The sequence below is a fragment of the Mesocricetus auratus genome, unplaced genomic scaffold, assembly GCF_017639785.1.
Source record: "Mesocricetus auratus isolate SY011 unplaced genomic scaffold, BCM_Maur_2.0 Super-Scaffold_100022, whole genome shotgun sequence".
Classification (NCBI taxonomy): domain Eukaryota; kingdom Metazoa; phylum Chordata; class Mammalia; order Rodentia; family Cricetidae; genus Mesocricetus; species Mesocricetus auratus.
Window position 1 is genome coordinate 16241223 of NW_024429203.1, and position 20927 is coordinate 16262149.

The window sequence follows — 20927 nt, forward strand, 5'->3', positions numbered from 1 at the left end:
AGCGGATTTAACTTGCCCCCACAATCCTGGGCCCCTCCCGCGGATTGGGGACTGATTGGTCATCAGATGGCAGGACAGGCGCTAAAGTGTAGACCGCGGAACCTCCGCACCTTCAGGTGGACTGACCCAGCAGCTCCTCTCAATCTCAACTCGGACAGCGAGAAGATAATAACTGGTCCTCTGGTTGTTGTCCGAGGGTTTAGAGGTTAAGGAGATGTGATTGACAAGCATGGTTATCCAATCGAAACTGAGGACAGTGCATGACCGACCAATCGGAGGGCGTAAAGGAGACCGACGTGCTCACCGCCCACCACGCTCTGCGTTGCCTGGAGCCACAGCAAAACCGTAAGCTGACGAGAAGGAAGCTAAGTACTGAAAGAGCGACTTTGATTGGTCCATCATAAATCTCCTAAATAAAACCCCACTTGTGATTCGTCCAAAGTAGACCAAAGCCCCGGTGAGCAGGATGGAGGGTGAGGTGTGAGTCCGGTTAAGGAACCCGAGAGCCAGGTGAGGACCACCGGAGGCTCGGCCGCGGAGGCCGGGAAGGCGAGGGCGGGAGGCGCGCGGGCCCCCGCAAGCCACCCTTACGGCCGGCCTGGGATTGCTGCTGTGCGGCTGGGAGCTGCTGTGTGGTACGGCCAGCCTACGGAATCGTTAGCCGGCCCAGGAAACAGGGCAGCATCAGGGACAACGGAGCACCCTCTCGTTATCATCAGGTGTCATCTTGGTGGTCTTTAGGCGTCCCGGCAGGTGATTGTCCCCAGACTTGCTTGTGGTTTGACCAACAAAGATGGAGGCATTAGCCTAATGGTTTAAAGCCCAAACGAGGCAGAAGTTTTTAAAGTAGAAAGAAAAGTGTGAGCTCTCAGGACTTCATTTTGTTTTCTTTTCTTTTGTTTTGATTTTTGAGGTGAGTCTTGTGTATCCCGGGCTGGCCGCAAACTTACGATGCTCCTTCCCCAGCCTTTTGAATGCTGGGATGAGAGGTGTGCATCACTACATCTGGCTGTTCTCACTGCTTTTGAAGGTTTGGAATAAGCAATCAAGAAAAAGGCTCAGGCGGTGGTGGCTCACGTCTTTAATCCCAGCACTTGGGGGCCGAGGCAAGCGGATCTATGTAAGTTCGATGCCAGCCCGGTCTACAGAGTGAGTTCCAGGACAGCCAGGACTGTTAAACAGAGAAACCCTGTCTCGAAAAAACAAACAACAACAAAAACAAAAAACAAAAAAAGAAAAAGAAAGAAAAGAAAAAAAGGAGCCGGTTGTAATGGCACACACCTTTAGTCTCAGCATTCTGGAGGCCGGGTGAGGTGGGGTTGGGGAGCAGGCGCGTCTCTGTGAGTTCGAGGCCAGTCAGGTAGGTCTACAGATTGAGTTCCAATACAGCAAGGGCTGTTACACAAAGAAAACTTATCTCAAAAAAACAACAGCGAAGACAAAACAAACAAAAAACAAGGAGAATCTCAAAGGATTTCTCTGGAAAGGCAATCCTGTTCAATAACCTATCATTTTCTATTGCTTTCAAGGACTTGGTTCTGAACATTGGGGTGTGGGCAAGGTGTGGTCCACCAGCAGCCTCAAACCACAGTATTGTCCCTGCAATCTCCATCTGCCCCGGACAGGAAGTTGTTCTGTGACAGATCTCAGTTTTCTCCCTTAAGATCCTCAACTTGGTGGTGAGCACTGTAGTTTGTGTCCAGTGTGCCCTGACTGCAGGACTTTCAGTTTCCCCTGGCAACTGTTGAAAGGACACGTAGAACCAACCTTGGATGAAGGATGAATGAAGAACACACACTTACATGCAGAGAAACTTAACAAGAACCTCACGGCTTCCATCACAGGGAGAAAACCAACAACAGAACACCTGGCCATGTCTTGCTCTTGTCAGCTGTAGACAAGGTGTTTAAATGTACACAGATTGTTTTTTCTACTCTAGGTCACCCGATTCAAATGAAGTTACTCTTAAAATTGTGTTGGTTAAGCCATGAGCTCTCAAAGACTGTTTGAATAGTATTCTGAATCTTAAGTAAATAAACACTTTTTGTTTTAATCAAATCTCACTAACAAATAATTTGGCCATTCCAGAGGTTTGCAGATGTAGCCTAGAAGTCACAGCCTCACCTACCGTGCACGAGGCCCTGATTTCTGTCCCCAGCACCTCATGAACAGGGAGTGGTCCATACCCCTGTAAATCTTAGCCCTGGGGAGATGATGCAGGAGAATCAGAAGGGCATTGGGGAGATGATGCAGGAGAATCAGAAGGACACTGGGACTTTAGCGTTGACTCAGCTGCCAAGAGCACTTGCTGCTCTTCCAGAGATTGGAGTCCAATTCCCAGACTTTAAAAAAAGCATTTTATAATCCAGTTCAGGGAATCTGTTGTTCTCTTTAGCCTCCATAGGCACCTGCATAAACATCACACATGTATATACACACATGCATGATGAGATCCTGGGTTCACACCTGTACACATCTCTCTCTCTCTCTCTCTCTCTCTCTCTCTCTCTCTCTCTCTCTCTCTCTCTCTCTCTCTCTCTCTCTTTCTCTCTCTTATCCACACAAATAAAAAAGTCTAAAAGAGAATATATAGTTCAGTTATGAAATAATGACTGTCATTTTAGAAGTCGTAACATTGGTGTAACTTGATGTCACTAAGCTTGCCAGCGTTTGTGAGGATAGAAGATCAGTGTCTCTGATGTTACCAGCTCCAACTGTCATTTTCCCTGCCTTCTACGTGATGAGATTTGTTCACGTCTTCCGGGTTGTTGTATGGTGTCCAGAACAGTGCAGCTAATTCTAGGTGGGCATTTCCTTCAAGGCTGTCTCATCAGCTCAGTCAGTCATGCTGGTCACTTAGGATATTAACTTGACCCCTTTCCCACAGCTAAGACAAGTGCTCTTTTTGTTTGTTTTGGTTTTGGTTTTGTTTTTTCCCTGAGACAGGGTTTCTCTGTGTAGCCCTGACTGTCCTGGCACTCTGTAGACCAGGCTGGCCTCAAACTCACAGAGATCTGCCTGTCTCTGCCTCCTGAGTGCTGGGAGATTAAAGGTTTGTCCCACCCCTGCCAGGTAAAACGAGTGTCCTTATCTGGAAATACACACCCTGATATGGGGGAGGGAAATTGGTTCTAAGAGCTCTGCCATTGGCTAACTCTCTAGCCCTTAGGTTTTTGTTTGTTTGTTTTGTCTTTGTTTTTTGGTGACTTTATTTTCAGTCCTATCAAGTTGCCCAGGTGGACCTTGAACTGGAAATTCTTCTGCCTCAACTACTCAGGTAGCTGGGATTATAGGCCTAAAGCCACTAGATGAAGCTATCAGTACCTTTTAAAATTTAAGAAGTCTCTTTACAGTTGAAGAGATGGCTCAGTGGTTAAGAGCACTGGCTGCTCTTCTAGAGGACCTGGGTTCTATTCCCAGCACCTACATGGCAGCTCACAATGTCTGTAATGCCAGTTCCAGGGGATCCAACATCTTCACACAGACATATTAAGGCAAAACACCAAGGAAAAAGAAGTCCTCCAAATGTTTAAAAAAGTAGGGGCTGTTGAAATCTCTGGTTTGGATAATATAATAAAATAGTTGTTCTTACCAACCAGATTAGTAGATATTAGCATTCTGGCATTCTGCTCATGGTTTTTATTTTAAAGAAAGGAACATCGCAAACCGTTAAAATCCCTGCTGTTCCCTTTGCTGGCCCCATTCTGTTTCCCTCCTGCCTCCCAGAGACACCAGAATTGCTGTATATAATTTGTACTCATGTTTTTTGTTGTTGTTGTTGTTTTAACATGTGTGTTCGGGGTTGGTACGCTTGCATGTATGCACATGTTGAAGCTGGAGAATAACCTCAGGTGTTATCCTCAAGAACTCTGTCATTTGAGACAGTGTCTCTTATTGACCTGGAGTATAGCTAGGCTAGACAGGCTGGCCAGCGACTCCAGGAAGCCCCCTGTCTCTGCCTTTCCAGCATTGGAATTATATGCATTTTTTTCCCATGGGTTCAGTGATGTAACTCAACTCCTCCCACTTTCAGGGCAAGCACTTTACTCCCCAGCCCCGTACCCACACCACTGTTATACTTTGAATATTTATATGTGCCTCTGCCTCCCGACTGCTGGGATTAAAGGAGTGTGGCACCTCGCCCAGCTGAAGACAATTTTTTTTTAAAGTTTAAAATATAAACTGTATGCTTTGGATTTCAGTTTACAGCTTACGTTTATTTATTTGCTTCTCCATATCTACGTCACTTTCTGACCTCTGTGCTCGTGCCTTGAACACTTCCGCGATGACTTTCTGCTCCTCCATAAGGAGGCACACTTGGTCTTGTCATGGACATGCTTAGCACACGTAGGACCACTGTAGGCCCTGCTGATGTGTGCCTTTGTTTTAGATAACCTCATATGGACTTGAGGTCTTACAGCAGGAACCCCCCCCACACCACATTCAGATTTAGTGCTTTCCCAACCTGTTGGTATGAAGATGAACCATCCTGTTGCCAGGGGTTCAAAACAGCCTAGTTTTGTTAAAGGCTCTTTTGTAGGAAAGCCCATGACGGTATGTCAAAAAATGTTGGACCATTCTGAACTCCGTCCCCGGGAGAGAAAAAAGAAAGAACAGCTATTTATTTATTTATTTATTTATTTATTTATTTATTTATAGATTTGTACGTGTACCATTTGTGACTGTTTTAGATAAGGCCTCGCTGGCTTTGAGCTAGAATCCTTCTGCCTCAGTTTCCTCAAGTGCTGCTGTTATAGACACAGGCCACTGTTCCTGGGTCCCCAAGTGCTGCTGTTACAGACACAGGCCACTGTTCCTGGGTCCCCAAGTGCTGCTGTTACAGACAGGTGCCACTGTTCCTGGGTTGCTGTTTTCTTTTGTCACTCAGCACTGCTGTTGAGATATATTCATGTCAATGTATAGAGATCAAATCCATTCATTTGAAGTGTTCATTGTGAGGATATAATAAGTCCATTTGACAGGTGCGTAGCTTTTTCCCTCCTATTTTGCTATTGAAATGACAATGAATGTCCTCGTGTGTATCTCCTTATATTATATGACAGTGTCTAGAATTTTGTTTGAACTTTTCAAGGGAGGTGCATGTCCCTTAGGGACATGTGAGCATTTGTGAGCCATATTTAGTTATCATTGTAGTTAGAATATACCAGAGAGCTGAGAGAGTGCAACGTTGGGACAGCCCTCAAATGAAGAATTGCCCTGCATCTCGTGCAACTTTCCAGTGTTCTCATTGAATAATTATCTGGGCCTAGAACCTAACTCCGTGTGTGTGTGTGTGTGTGTGTGTGTGTGTGTGTGTGTGTTAACATAATGTAATTTTTGGCACAGTTTAATGAAGTGTAATTTCCAGGAATGTAATAAATCAAGGGAAAATTATACTGATCTGTGGTTTGGAGCTCTAACAAGACTTGCTCCTCAGTCTAGAAAAATCTTGTAACTGAAGGGCAGCACAGCTCGTGGTATTTGAGTTGCCAGCACAACACACCTGCATAGTGTGCACGTGGCGCTTCCCCACTCATGGTGATTCTAAGTTTAGGTGCAAGCATCTGGCTACTGTACTTCATTATGTATTCTAGTGTAGTCAGTCTGAACATTCATATATTTAAACATATGCTGTTCCATTATGAATAGCTTCCACTAAAAATCGACTTCTGTACATGATACAGAGTAGAGGTCGAGCTTTATTGTTTTCTGGTTAGATAATCGTTCATGTTGCCACCACTGTGAAACCCTTTACACACTGGGCCATGAAGCTGTCTTCTTCCTCGGGAGTACAGAATTCCCACGAATGCACAGATCTGCATCTGAGCTTTCAGTTTCGTGCTTGTGGTCCATGTGTCTTTGTCCCACTGTTTTAATTACCTTGGTTTCATAATGTGTCTGCGGCAGTTGGTGACAAGAAAGGCATGTTGCCATTCCTAGTTCTCAAGTGCTGTGGGCTATTCTTGGCTCTTTATTCTCCTGTGTGAATTTGGGATTCATTTTCCAGTTCCTTAAAAAAAACATATTTTTGGATTTTGGTTAGAATTGCACTGAATTTTTACATTAGGAAAATTTAAAAGCAGGAGTTACTTCTCTACACAACCTGCTTTACCCCACTGTCCAGGTACTTTTAAAAGACCTTTTCATGAAGCTGCATAATTTTAGCTATAAAAATCTTACAAATATCTGTTGCTTTCATCATATTTATACATGTATGCATGTGCATACATATTTTTATCATGCAAGTCTGAACTCCATTCAAATGTTAAGAAAATAGTGAAGTCAACATCTACTCACCTATCACCCAGCTTCAGGAGCTGTCTCATGACCAGTGTGTTTCATACCAGCCCCCTATCCCCACCCCACCCCCTAAATATCATGGAATGTCCTGCCCAGTGTTCTGCTGTCTGGAGTGTGTTGTGTGTGTGTCTGTGTAGATTCGTGTGTCATAAAGAATCTGTACCCCCCTTTTTTTATTTTAAAGGGAATCTACACCTTTTAGAAAGTATATTTCACTTAACTAGTGAGTCATTTCACAAAAGGGTTTGTAGTTAAATGCAACACAATAGAAAATGGCACAAACCCCAAGTATCTATAGCTAGATACTGATTACCAAAGTTACAAAGCCAGGTAACCAACGCCCAGATCAACCAATTTTATCATCAGTCACTCAAGGTACCCCGGAGCAATTGGACCTGTTTTCGAACATCATATAATTGGAGTCTACAGTGAAGTTTTTACTCTGTCCTTCACTTAATGCTTGTGAAACTCACCTATATTGTTGGGTGTAATGGTAATATATTCACCTGTATTGCTTTATACTGTCATTTGTATGATTGATTGCGTGCATAACGCTCTACATTTTTATGGACTGTCTGCCGTTGACCTTTTGGCTATCTGGTAGATATACACAGAGATACTTCATTTGCTTTTTATTTGCATTTTTCTGGTGACTAATGAGGTAAGGACCTTTACCTATATTGGCCATTCAGCTACCCTCTGTATGATGTTTATTCTCATTTTTTCTCTGATCTATCTCTGAAACAACAGTAAACTCCATTCATTTGGGTTTGCCAGTTACTGCGGTGCCTCTGTCTCTTTTGACTCCACACTTTGAGGTTTTGTTGTTAGGTCCATATTTCCTTCAGGTTACATTTTTTGGTTAAATTATTGTTTTCAGAACTGTATTTTCTTGTTACTAATACGGCTTCACTGGCTTACATTTTATTTTTGCTTTCCCCATTTATGCAGACCACACACGATGACATTTCCTGTCCTAACCGTTCGAAGCATGCAGTTGGGTAGTGCTCAGTGTTTACATTACTGTGAAGCAGATCTCCAGAGCCTTCATCCTGAAGACTAGAACTCTGTTTATTGCCATTGTCCCCAGTTCCTCCTTTCCCTGTATTTGCTTTGCTAGTGTGTGCCTCGTATATCTTTTTCACATTCGGCTTTTCATCTTGTCACTTGTGTTTTCTGTCACTTTTCTAAAGAGCTGCTTTTATTGTTTTACTTATTTATTTTTTAAATATGGAACGTTTCGTGAATTTGCGTGTCATCCTTGTGCAGGGGCCATGCTAATCTTCTCTGTATCGTTCCAGTTTTACTATGTGTGCTGCCGAAGCAAGCGCTGCTTTCATTTTTTATAATCCAGGATAAGAATCTTTCAACAGTCAAGTCTGAGGTGCTTACATTTACTATGAGTCCATGATTACTGCTGCATAATAAATGTAAGATAAAAATTTTATATTCCGTGTGGTACAGAGGGTTGCACCTAGGGCCTCATTTGTGATAGGCATGTGCTCTACCATTGATCTGTGTCTCCCAGACTATTTCATATTCATGTCTTCTTTGAAAGTTTTGTGTGCCGGTTGGGTGTGAGTTTATGCGGGTGTGTGCATGTGTGTGTGCATGTGTGTTTGCAAGTGGTAGAAGCCAGAGGTCCATACCAGGTGTCTTCTTCGATTGCTTCTCCACCTTGCTTTTCAGTGGATTTCCCACTGAACCTGGAGTCCGCCAGTTGGCTAGACTGGCTAGCCCTTGAGCTCCAGGGCCTTCCTTCCCACGCTCCCCAGTGCTGGATTGCAGATGGACACCACTGCCTTTGCATGAGTACTGGAGACTGGAACTCAGGGCCTCATGCTGTGCCGCAGACCCTTTGCCAACTTAACCACCTCCCCAGTGCCCCCACATTTACTCTTGAAGAAGCCTTGTATGCCTGTTGAGCGGTGTCCCCAACAGTGACTTTCGTTAGTCTGTTGGGGATCTTGTAGGTTTCTCATTTTAATTGCAGTTTCTGTAGTTAATTGTAGTTATTTATTTAGTTATTGTATTTATTGTAGCTATTCTGTAGTTTATTGTAGATGGATTTTTCACTGGGTGACCAGCTCACAAAAAAACGACACAGAGACTCATGTTAATCATGAAAACTCGGCCTTAGTTTAGGCTTGTTTCTAACCAGCTCTTATAACTTAAATGAACCCATTTCTATTAATTTGCTTTCTGTCCTATGGCTTTATGACCTCATCTCTGTACCACCCATCCTGCTTGCTCTACATCTCCCAGCATCTCCACCTTCTTCCCAGCATCCTCGCTGTCTAGAAATCCTGCCTGGCTATTGGCCATTCTACTTTTTTATTAAACCAATCAGAGTGATACATCTTCACAGTGTACAAAAGGATGATTCCACAATAGCTTATCAGCTTGTTGTCATTAATCTTTCTACTAGGAATCCCATACAGTCTGCTAGTGGGACCCTAGCTCTGTGCTTGCAGGTAATACAGGGTTAGGATTCAGATTTCACTTTGTTTGGCTTTTTTTCTTCTTCTTTTTTTGTCATAGCCTGAGTCACTTGGCCTGCTCTCTTCAACTAAGTTCTTAGTAGATTTTTCAGAATCTATTCAAATACTGCTTGACCCTTTGAGGGTCCAGTATTATACACTGTTCTTTCCTTGGTTCTAGTTCTATGCACCATGGGCTGAGGTCTCAGTCAGGGCCACTGTGGACTGTGAGCCCAGCTCCTGCTTACCCATCAGGCTTTGGGTGTATACTTTAGAATGTTACCATTTTACATATTAAGGTTTTAAAAACGCCATTTCGCTAATCACCCACTGTTCTGTGAGACAATAAGCTGATAAGCTATTGTGGAATCATCCTTTTGCACACTATGAAGATGTGTCATTCTGGTTTAATAAAAAAGTAGAATGGCCAATAGCCAGGCAGGATTTCTAGACAGCGAGGATGCTGGGAAGAAGGTGGAGATGCTGGGAGATGTAGAGCAAGCAGGATGGGCGGTACAGAGATGAGGTCATAAAGCCATAGGACAGAAAGCAAATTAATAGAAATGGGTTCATTTAAGTTATAAGAGCTAGTTAGAAACAAGCCTAAACTAAGGTCGAGTTTTCATGATTAACATGAGTCTCTGTGTCATTTTTTTGTGAGCTGGTCACCCAGTGAAAAATCCATCTACAATAAACTACAGAATAGCTACAATAAATACAATAACTAAATAAATAACTACAATTAACTACAGAAACTGCAATTAAAATAAGAAACCTACAAGATACCTTTTATAGCTCAGATGTAATAGTATGTTTCTGATTGCCATGACTAAACACGCCAGGTCTAGCAAAGCAATTAGCGTATTGTAAGTGCCCCAAAGGGTGACATCTTCTTTTAGGGACTGGAAGGGTTCTTTCTTCTGTGAGTAAATACTTGACAACAGAGTGGAAATTTCTACGTTGTGTTTGACTGCTAAGTCCAACTTCATGACTCAGCTTTAACTGAAGTTTCAACTTCTGTGTGGGCTCTGCAGCCTTCTGAGAGCCCTTGGTTAGGATTTGTGGACAGAGAGAGCTCAGATTTCTAATGTGAGCTCTGGTAGGAGTCAAAGTAGAGCCGAAGAGACCAGATTTGAACTGACAACAAGGAGAGCAGAAAGCAACCTCACCCCAGCCCCTAGATCCTCCACCCCTATTCCTACACAAAGAAAGCTTGGGTTCTGCACTCCTGGTTTTCATTAAGGGATTCTGGGGCTGGACATTCCTGAAAATTAAAAACCCATCATGAGTGAGCTTCCAGATGTGCTGGTCATCGGCTGCCTCATGTTGAGTTCAGGCTCTCTATGTTGTCTGAATACTAGGCACACTCTATGGTGGGGATGAGGGGGTCCACCCAGAGGCTAATGCTGCTCTCTATCCCCTAGGATGGCTGGCATGGTGCTGGGAGTGGGTGCTGGCGTGTTCCTCCTCGCCCTGATCTGGGTCTTGGTGCTGCTGCTGTGTGTGCTGTTGTCCAGAGCCTCTGGGATAGCTAGGTAAGGCATTCTTTCCAGCCTGGAGTCCTAGGTAAAAGCAATTAGAGGCAAAAAATCGCTGACGCTCATTAAACATTTAGAATTCAGAAGATCATTTTTGTAATTACTGGCAGTTTGAATGAGTTGCATTTTAACCTCTTTTCATAAGCACTAACTGTGTTATTTATGCTCAGGCAGAGGCGGGAGGAGAGTGGAAGTGTGTTTCAGTTCTCACTGGGGAGGGGATGGGGGAGACCAGAGATGACAAGAAAATCTGCTTTGGCTGCTATTGAGTTCCTTGGGAGTTGTAGGCGGAAGTTTTATCTAATTGTTGAGATTTATGATACATGCTTGGTCCAGTCCCTAAGGCTCTAGCCTGGGCCCGTGGACACCAACGTTACAGTGGGTTGGCCTGGCTCTCTGTATCAGGCTATGACCTAGCTCTGGAGACGCTTGAGATACATTCTCTGGGAGGGTCATGTCAGTAACAAACAGAGAGCTACAGTATTTACTGAAATGTTCTGGTCTGAAGATAACAGAAGTGTGTGGTGGATGGAGGAGGGGTGTGTATGTGTGTGTGTGTGTGTGTGTGTGTGTGTGCAGAAAACTATAAATTCCCATTGTTAGGAGTTTAGAATTACCAGAAATAAACAGGAATGTGCCCAGGTGGTACCTGTCTAGAGAGCAAGGCTTTGGGTGGCGGACTTTGTGACCTTAAGGGACTGCGACGCAGATGCTGACCCCAGGGAGGAGCCAGCACGGGCCCAGCTGACCAGAAGTTGACTGTCATCAGCGCTTTTGATACTCAGGTCTCTTTGCCCCCAGGTTCTCCATCGTCTTTGTCTTCCTCGGTGCTCTGATCATTACTATAGTTCTGCTGCTTTTCCCTCGCGCCAGTGAACTCCCAGCCCCAGAGGTCGAGATGAAGGTAAAGCTGTTGGGTTTCATTTCGCCCCTTATGTCAGCTTCCTCTATCCTCCTGTGACCTGTTCAAACAACGACGACGGGGCTCCAAGGGCGTCGCAAGGCCCCGTCCCTTTACCCTGGGCCGTTCCCACCTGCAGCACCACAAGGCAGTGGCTCACTGGTGCGCTGTCATCTGCTGCTTGCATAGACTGGAATGACAGTGTGGAAAGCCACTGCTTACTGTGGAGACAGACAGAGAAGAGTTGGGAACCCGAAACTGGCAGAGGACTTAAGTGTGGTGTTCCCCGTTCCTGGTAGCCTTGGTTCAGAATCGCAGATCCTGGGTCAGAATTGATGTAGTGCTCTCAGGGTGCTGAGTGACATGATTTTCTATCCTCTGAGGTTGACTTTTCCTACTCGTGGTGCCAAGAGAATCATTTCCACCAAGAACAGTGGGGGAAGCGGAAGGGGAAGTTGCAGGTGGGTCCTTATTGCTTCGACCACATCCTCCAGCCCCGACTTCTGCAAATCGGTTTGCGTCACCTCTCTCTGTCCCATTTCTGCAGACCTCACCTGTCCTGTGTCACCTGTCTCTCTGTCCCATTTCTGCAGACCTCACCTGTCCTGGTTCATTCCTGATTTGAGGGCTCCCGTTCTACCACGTGTAGCTGGTCTCAAACCCATAGGCTCTTGCTAAGGGTACCGACCTTTTCTGTCCCGTTACATCTTCTTGTGGCCTTCTGTTTCCTCTCTGTAACTATTTTAATTTTGAAATAGAAACAAGGTGATAACAACTAACATTTCTTAAAGGATTACTGTATGCCAACACCTAAGCTAAACACTTTGTGGTCTCATTGAAACCACAAAACAACCCCAAGAGATATGAAGGAGGTACTATTGTTTTTCTGGGTAAAAGGTTCCAGTGACCTGCCTGAGTTGACACTGTCCATGAAGAAGCAGAATAAGGATTTAAGCTGAGCTCTGTCCTCAAAATCTTCAAACTTGTTGGAACTCAACAGAATATCAGAGGCCATTCTCCAGATCTGACAGGTTGTCAATTTGCTACATCCACAGGATTACATAATTTTTGACATAAAATGAACACATACTTCTATCTCTACCCAGGACTAATGATGGAAGAAAGTTAGTTGGAAACTCTAAGGGAAATTGTGCTTACCACACAGATCCCAGGGGTTATTCCCTTGGGTGTCAGGCTCTCTCTACATCTGGCCCACCCCAGTGTCTTTGTTTTTAGGAGAAAAGAGTGATGTGTGCTGCAATTGCTGCAAATGTGACCGCTGGAAACTGCACGGAGCGGGCACCGCTTCTAAATCAATCCCTCTATTCTGTCATAGGAGTTTCAGACTCAGGAGACAACAGGGATTGAGAAAAATATGTTTGTCAGCATGGCCAGCAGAATCGGAGTTCTCACTTTCAGGTTCTGAGCCCTGGCCCCTGCAGCAGCCTGGCTCAATACTGTATCAATAATACATGGCCTGGGCCTTCTGCACCCAAGGCCTGCTAATTGGCTAATTAAAAAGTGAAACAGTCGAGCGAGCAAACATGTAGCCCACAAGAGACTTGTTCAGTACCAGAGCCAAGGTCAAAGTTATGTTAAAGCCGTTTTATCAAACTGACCTTGATTGTAAGTTGACTGGTGGGGTAGTCTCTGGAGCAGAGGAGGTGGCTGCAGCCTTCTTCCTGGTGTCTTAGGATCTCTTGTACCGCTGCTTAGGTGGTACAAGAACTTTCTGCATCAACACTGTATTAGCTTTCTGTTGCCGCTATAACAAATTCCTGCCAACGAAATGGCTCCTGCCATAAATTTATCATCTACAGTTGTGTGGGTTACAAGTCCATCATCAGTCTCCCTGAGTTAAAATCAAGGGTGGGCGGGCCCATGCATCTTTCCAATGGTTCTGCAGGAATGCCCATTTCCTGACCTCTTCCAGCTGTAGAGGCTGATCCCAGTGCCTGGCCCACGGCCTCCGTCTATGGCCCTCTTCAGAGTCATCAATGTGTCACCTCTCTGACTGTGTCCATCTCGTATTTCTTGTCCCAAACCTGTCTTCTGTCTCTTCTTTCATTTTATTTTGTTTCTTGAGACAAGGTCTCACTATGTAGCCTTGGCTGGTCTGAAGCTCACTGGAGGTCGCCTACCTCTACCTCCAGAGTGTCTTTAGTTTTCAAGGACTCTGTTTACTTTGGGCCTGCCTGGATTGGATAATCCAAGCCAATCTCCCTATTTTAAGGTCACAACCTTAACTCCACTGTCATGCAATCAGTGTGCTTCTAGGGATTAGGATCTCTGGGCCATTGCTTAGGCTGTGACAGTTACTGTCTGCTATTTGGGAACCTCGCCTGGAAATGAGTTCGCATGGCTTCTATGAAGTTAGGCACTCATTTGGATTATGAGGCCTGCTGTCCCCAGCCATTTAAGTACCACTGCTTAACTGGGTAGAAGACAGCTCTGTTCTCTAGAAATGGATAGCAGACATCTGGGTAGAGCCAGGATCAGATACAGGTTTTTGTCAACAAAGACCAGTAGAATTAGGGCTTCACATATGACTGGTTACCAAGCAACCAACTGTATGGCGGGGCAAGTTACATATCCTTTTAGTGTTTTAATATCTTAGATAAGTGGCCACTTTCCTCACTCCCTTGCAATTAGGGCTCAGAACTCTTCTGGTGAAAGCTTCAGTCACCTCATCTGAAAGCCACCCTTTCTTCTAAATTGAGCAATTTGTTTCCTGTACCTTATTATTATTAGCTGTTGCTCTTCTCCCCCCCTCCCCCACGCCATTCTTTAAAAACCTTGTGTCTTCTACTCAGGGAGTTGAAAGTTTTCTTACTCATGTGCAGAGAGAACCCAGGGCAGGATGCTACTGGAAGTTACCAAGAAAACCTGGGCACAGCCATCACATCTCAGGGGAACACGGACAGGGCGCTGGCATGGCGGTGATTTCCATTTTGATATTTTCTCTCTCCAGATTGTGGATGCCTTTTTCATCGGCCGCTATGCCCTGCTGGCTTTTCTCAGCGCCATCTTTCTTGGAGGCCTCTTCTTGGTTCTTACTCAACATGTGCTGGAACCAATCTATGCCAAACCACTGCGGTCCTGCTGAGCGCAGTAATGGAAACGGAATGTTTTGATGCCATGGATGAGCACAGAGGCTCTCTCTGGAGGCTCAATGACAGCCTTCGTGTTTTCAACCAGAGGAATGACCATTTGTCACCAAGACAAACCTCTTGAGCCCTGCCTTCCAAGAACTCAGTAGCAAAACAGACTCCATGGGTGTAGATGGTCACTGTCTGAAGATGGATACGACGGTCTGTTTAGTGCCCACGCTCTGGGATTCCTGTCTGTTTTGAATGGAAAGTAGTGACAGTGATCTGCTTGGGATAGATGTTCAGTCAAGCCGTCAGTAGTGCATTTAAGGAGATGGAGTTTTAGGCTCTGTCCACCAACAGAAGAACCTGGTCCCTTTTGATAACGTGTAAGTTATAAGTTCTTAGTTGAGTGATTGGAACCACTCAGACACGAAAGGTTGCTGTAATGTAACAGCTCAGAAGGTGTGTCAGGCAGCGGTTACTGACCACTCCTTATGTAATTCCACAGAGCTCTGTAAAGGCAGTGAGTGGCACTTGCCTGAGTTCCAATAAAACCATAAACAACTACCAAAGGGCTTTCTCTTCAAACTCCTGCCTACAGCTTTTGTATATTTACATTTTAAGTTTGCTTAGAGATTAGGAGAGGTATGGAAATGTTAGATGTCTTCCTGCCATATGTCTTGGGTCTTCTCCTGGGGTTTGTGGTAGCCTCTGGGTGCCTTATTTAAGTATTTAGTGTCGTGTAGGAGTCCTGTTTGGGCTTTGGCCCTTTCTTTTCCCTTTTTCTTTGGTAGTATTGGGAATTGAACCTAGGGTTTCACACATGATAGGCAAGCATTCTTGAAGAACAATTGCACTAAGTTACCCAGGCTAGCCTTGAAACTTTCTCTAAGTAGCCCAGACAGGCTTTGAACTTGCCATCCTGCCTTAGTTTCCCAAGTAGCTGGGATTTTAGGTTTGAACCATCAGACCTGACTCTTATCTAGCTTGTCAGCTGGTTAGTTGGTTGGTTGATTTGAGACAGGGTCTTACTAGGGACCCTGAGCTGACTTCAACTCTTGATCCTTTTACCTAGGCCATCTTGACTGCTAGGATACAGGTGTGCCCCAATGCCTGCCTCTCTATTTTCATCTTTAGGTTCTTTCTCCAAAGTTAATAAGGAATGTATATTCTCGGCATTATACCTGACATTTGTCTAACTTCCCAGATCAATAAAATTTGTCACTAAATGGGGTGGAGGCCCTGATCTGGTTTTGCTTTGGAAGTGCCGTCCTGCCTCTCCAGAGCAGATCCCTCTGGGACTTCTAGTGTGAGAGCCAGAAGCCACAGGAAAGGTGACTCAATGCCTGCTAGATGCCTGGGCTGTAGTGACTCCTTTGAGACTTTAGTTTTTTGACAGTCTATTTGTTATGATTGCTCTTACTTTTAAATAGAAAAATCCTGAGGTTTAAGGTGATGAACTCACTTAGGCTTAACACAGTAGCCAATTTGCAAACCTAGATGTGGCAGGATCCAGTCTCTCACGATAGAGGAAAATCCTCCTTTGTTGAGAACTTGAAAGCACTTCTGTTTCCTGTCTCTCCTTGATGCTGTTGGTGAGGTGTAAGAAAAGCCAGTCCCGCTGCCTCACGGGAGCTCAGCCTCAGGTGACCAGGGGCCAGAACCAGTGACTATTGGGAATGAAGACTGGTGAGGACGGGTACACTTGAACTGGTTCCTTGATCTTCTTTAACTTTGGGAAAGCTTCCAGATGAAGTTTTATTTAGAAACTCAAATGAAATGGATTCTTAGTGTGGCCTCGGGCCCATGGGGAAGAAATAGAAAACATTGCTCTGGGAATGGAGGGGAGAGGGGAACATGTGGAAGCTGTGAGGGACGTGGGCAGTCTGGCACTCAGGCCCCTTCACAGTACCCCCAAAGCCTCCAGGGTACTGTGAGCCTTCCTACAGGGTGCCTTAGCCGGCCCAACCAGAGCACCAACCCTGACAATCACAGACTGTCATGTGTCTCTCCTCCTGAGAAGCTTGTTGCCAAGGCAACATTGGAAGGGCCTATAGAGGTTCCTGGAAATGGATTTGTCTTTCTCATTCCTTTGTGAGTGTGTCCAACTAGAGGCCAAAGACACCAGAAGTGTTTGGGGGCTCTGATCCCTGATCTAGTTCATAAATGATTTAGGGTTACCGCTTCAGAGGGAGCAATGTTACAATAGCAGCAAAGACCCATTGAGGCTAAACTTCTAGTCAAGAGAGTGGAATCCCTGGCTTGAGTAGAAACCTAACATCCCAGCTGGGCTGGGTCAGTCCCCTGGCCAAGGGATCACTCCCAGGATAGCAGGTTCTCTTTAGCCACACTAACAAGATAGCTGGAATAGCGATCCTTTTAGTGAGATGCTGCACTTAGGTCCCCTCACCTCTAGGCACTAACTCAAAAAGAGGCAACGTTTTCTTTCTCTTCGTTCTCTCGGATGTCTGTCAGAACCCAAGTATGCTTTTCTTGAAGTTTTGGGCTTCCTCACTCCTCCTCTGAAGCCACTGCCTCCTGCCATGTGGTGCCAGCTGCCAGTCCTGGACAAATGCTCGTCTCACAAAGTTGTTTTTCTTCCGCATTTTCCTCCTCTAGGAAACAGCCTACCTAGCTGGGGGTTTTGTCTTTTGAATTCAGATAGAATTGTTCTTGAGCTTAAAAATAAAAACCTACAAAACTGGGGCTAGAAACATGGTTCCGTGGTTAAGAGCACTGGCTGTTCTTCTATAGGTCCTGAGTTCAATTCCCAGCAACCCCATGGTGACTCACAACCATCTGCAATGGGATCTGATTCCCTTTTCTGGTGTGCATGAAGATAGAGCACTCATATCCATAAAATACATGAATAAATAAATCTTTAAAAACCTCTACAAAACCAAACAATAAAAGGTGTCTATAAAGTCACTAGTTAATAGCTATGAGATTTCAGTTATCTGCATGGGAATTTGGTAAAGGTGAAAGAACCCTAAATTCCTTCCCAGATATCATTTCTGTACAATTTTTGTAAATTGATGTAAATGACAGGGTTATATATTAAGAACTGACTATATACAATGTAGACACAAACACGTGTGCACACATACACCATGTAAAGTATTTAAGCTCGGCTTGCCTTCCACAGTTCTTATCTGTAATAACTAGTAAGGTGAGATGAAATGATTACTTCTTACATAGTCAAGATAAATCATGTCCAACCTTTAAAAAAATAACAAAAATCCAGAAGTGGAAGGCTGAGCAAAACAATGAATTTCAGAGATGTCAACATGGGGCATCCCTACAGTGATGCCTCCTTATGTTTAGAGCCTGCCTGGAGACAGGGCTTCAACACCCCTACTGGTGTATCTATCCTTATATTCCGGGCCTGCCTGGAGACAGGGTTAGCCCTCAGATGCCAGCCCAAATCATTGCAGTGTCCATTAGCCATTCTTTCTACAGGGCAGCTAGTGCTGTTTGTTCACTGTTCAGAAACACTGTCAAGTCCCTGCTGTTTGGAAAGTAAAAAGGAGAGGAAGTCTACGAGAGAACAAGTCATTCCGTAGCCTTCCAGGACAGTATCCCGATGAGCTAAAGTAGAAGGACCCTCCCAGCTCCATTACAACAGAATGCTTGTCTGGTCAGTGAAGCAATACTGTCTATTATTTTAGAACTGTCTCAAATCAGAAAAGCATGCTGAGTAATGTTTTGATAAGCAGCTTAAGTTTCTCACTGGTAAAAAGGAGGGAAAAGTAGATTCTTTTCTGATCCAGGGTTTCGGATAATGAATGTAAAAATGCACTAGAGGAATTGTGTCTGTGCTCAGGCACCGGGAGCACGGCGTTTCCTTCATCCATGGAACACATTCTGCTCCTCAACACTGATGAGTGCTGATGGAGTGAGGCGATGGGAGGATGGGATGGAGGAATCCATGTCATCATTCTAATACATTAATCAAGGGTCCGTTCTGCTCTTCGAGATCTAAGCTCTTCTATCAACTCAACTTCATTGCTGCTGAGGCTAGGAATGTCTATCTGAGTCTCGATGTGTAAAGAGATGTGCTGTTACTTCACAGATGGGAAGCAGGCAGAGAAGAGGACGGCATGGGAAGTTCACAGCTAGTAGTGGTGACTCCCAGACTTGATGCACTGGCACCAACTCCCCATGCGTTCCTTGCCCCTCATATATCAGTATAAAGATCAACTTTTGCTTTCAAATAACCCCTTGTTTAACGTTGGTTAGCTGTTTGCACTCACCCCTTCCCTAACTCATATCTATAAAGTTCTATTGAACTACTAACATTGATAGGAACAAATGACAAACATTTCAGTCCAGCCTTTGGCTTAACCAGACGTGAAAACCAGACACAAAATAATCTGGAAATGTGTTGATTATCCTAGATAGAATGTGATCATTTGGGACTGGAAAGGACATTTTATAGTTGATAGAATTGAACCTTTAATCTGTAGGTGCACCCCAACCCCAACTTGGAAACAAATGCATGCCATTCATGCAGACATGATAATTTTTGTTACAAGTAGTGGAGACACCAGGTATTTTTCAAAGTACACTGTAAGCATTTATGTTTTCGTGTTTCAGATCTACAAAGTAGGTCTTGTTAGTCCTCACTTCACACAACAGGCGCAGACTGGAGGGAGTCACTCAGCAAAGGGTAGGCAGGAGTCAAGATTAGACGTGAGGCCGTTCGGCTTGGTGTAAGCTCCTAAACACCGTTAGATTAGACCATGTGTCCATCACGTACTAACAGACAACACAGATCCACTTGAGAGAAACACCTAGAAGCAGCAGCTGAAATCCAAAGTCTGGAATTGGGAGGAGTGTGGGACAAAGTAATTAAAATATACTTAAAGATGTCCTGGATGGGCTCTGATTGGGATGGGCTCTGTGCCATTTGCTTAGGGACACTAAACCGGAAAGCATCCAGTAGAGGGAGCAGTGTTGCTCTAGAAGGATAGAAGCTGCTACGCGGCCCTGTCCCTTCCACCTCCTCCGCCCCCCCCCCCCCGCCCAGCCCCTCCTCATACATACTAGCTCAGCCTCCCAATGGATCTCTAAAGGAGAAACACCAAGAGTTATTGCCTTTTAATTACACATGCTATTGTAGCATCTATAAGGAAGAACATTTTAAGCTTAATTGAGACCAAATGTGAAGTTAAATTAAATGAATAACTAATTAACGTAATGTTCCTGCATTAGCCCCATGCGAGTGCAGAGGCCTGAGAGAAGACAGGTACTGGGCCTCTGGTGAGCAGACTGTGCCCAGAGCTGGTGTGTGTGTGTGTGTGTGTGTGTGTGTGGTGAACAGACTGTACCCAGAGCTGGTGTGTGTGTGCGTGTGTGTGTGCGCGTGTGCGTGCGTGCGTGCATGTGTGTGTGTGTGTGTGGAGGGGGTGCAGAGAACCTGGTCTGGCAAGTGAATGCAGAAGTGTACACCTGGGGAGGGGGTGTCCTCCAACCTTGTGGTTTTCCCCCTCCCTCTTTGTAGACCTGCAGCCTAAGCGCTGATTTCTGAGGCCCTGCTCTGGGCTCCCACAAATCTTCTCAAGTGTTTCCGTGCCTCTCTTGCCTGTCTGTGTTTGTAGATGTGCTGCTCCTCATGCCTCACACAGGAAGGCGTGACGAGATTCGTATGAGCTGCTTTGGTCTGCCGCTTCTCACGGCCTTGTCATACAAAGCCCAGGAACTCTTCCTTCAGGAGCTGTCACATGTGAAGCCACCAGGGTCACCCCTACTGGCCCTATCCTATCAGGTCCGGACTGATGGGTGGTGTAGCCGTCAAGTTAGGTCGCTACTTATCTCCATGTACTTTTTTGCTTGTATTGTTTCTATTTTCAGGTTCTGTTTTATTTGCTATGCAGATAAGGGCAGCCAGTGTGATCAGTTCTATCTCCCTTCACATCACTGCTACGACACAAGTAACGTTACTCCCGTTCTAGATGAGGAAACAGGAAGGACATGCTGTAATGAGGCAGGGAGGGAGAAGGCCTCCAGGAACACTGCTTGGACACTGACCTTCAAGGGATGCTAGGGAGGAGTCTGAGAGTCAGGAAATCTCAGGCTTCCTTCTCTGAAACAGAATGGCAACACCTGCCCACCCTAGACTCTACCACGGGATAGTATCACCATCTAGTGGTCTATAGAAGTAACACAGCTTCCCCTTAAGTTTGCCCCTTCCATACAATGTTAAAATTCTTTCCAGTCTGGAAAGATTTCGTGAACACTGAGCAAAATTCATGTGTCAGCCCCTGCTCCCTACCTGGTCCTGAATAGAAGAGGTTCCTGACTGGCTGCTTCCTGCAGACTCAAAGTGAGGACCAGGCATATGAGCTTTATAGTTTACTGCTGAAGCAATGTGTCCAGCGAACACACTGACCAACACAGCATCCTAGTAAATGCAATGACTGAATCTTGTATCCCTGGGGGTCTAGGCTTCTGCTGGATTACATGTGTTATCAGTGTCGTGAATATGCCTTCTGGGAATGCCAGCTGTCACAGCCCTAGAACACCAGTCTCTTTAGTCCTGTGACATCTCTTCATTGCCCCTCATGAGTCCCACAGCTGCTGCTATGCCAGGCCCCACCAAAGATAAGCACAGGCA

At 45.1% G+C, this 20927-nt stretch overlaps 1 protein-coding gene and 1 non-coding gene across 3 annotated transcripts; one reads left to right on the plus strand and one right to left on the minus strand.

The window, feature by feature from the left end:
- The first annotated feature begins 343 nt into the window (after positions 1-343).
- On the plus strand, positions 344-14878 carry Tmem218 (transmembrane protein 218). Of its 2 annotated transcripts, none has more exons than XM_040730104.1 (4): positions 344-510; positions 10205-10315; positions 11120-11222; positions 14191-14878. In XM_040730104.1, the coding sequence occupies exons 2-4, from the start codon at positions 10206-10208 to the stop codon at positions 14323-14325; spliced, it is 348 nt and encodes a 115-aa protein (XP_040586038.1). In that variant the 5' UTR covers positions 344-510; position 10205; the 3' UTR covers positions 14326-14878. The 2 variants fall into 2 exon arrangements, with proteins under 2 accessions (XP_040586038.1, XP_040586039.1); XM_040730105.1 differs by lacking the exon at positions 344-510 and adding an exon at positions 528-753.
- On the minus strand, positions 7525-7631 carry LOC121133580. Its single transcript, XR_005870463.1, has one exon. It is a non-coding gene; the product is annotated as a U6 spliceosomal RNA (small nuclear RNA).
- Positions 14879-20927: the final 6049 nt, after the last annotated feature.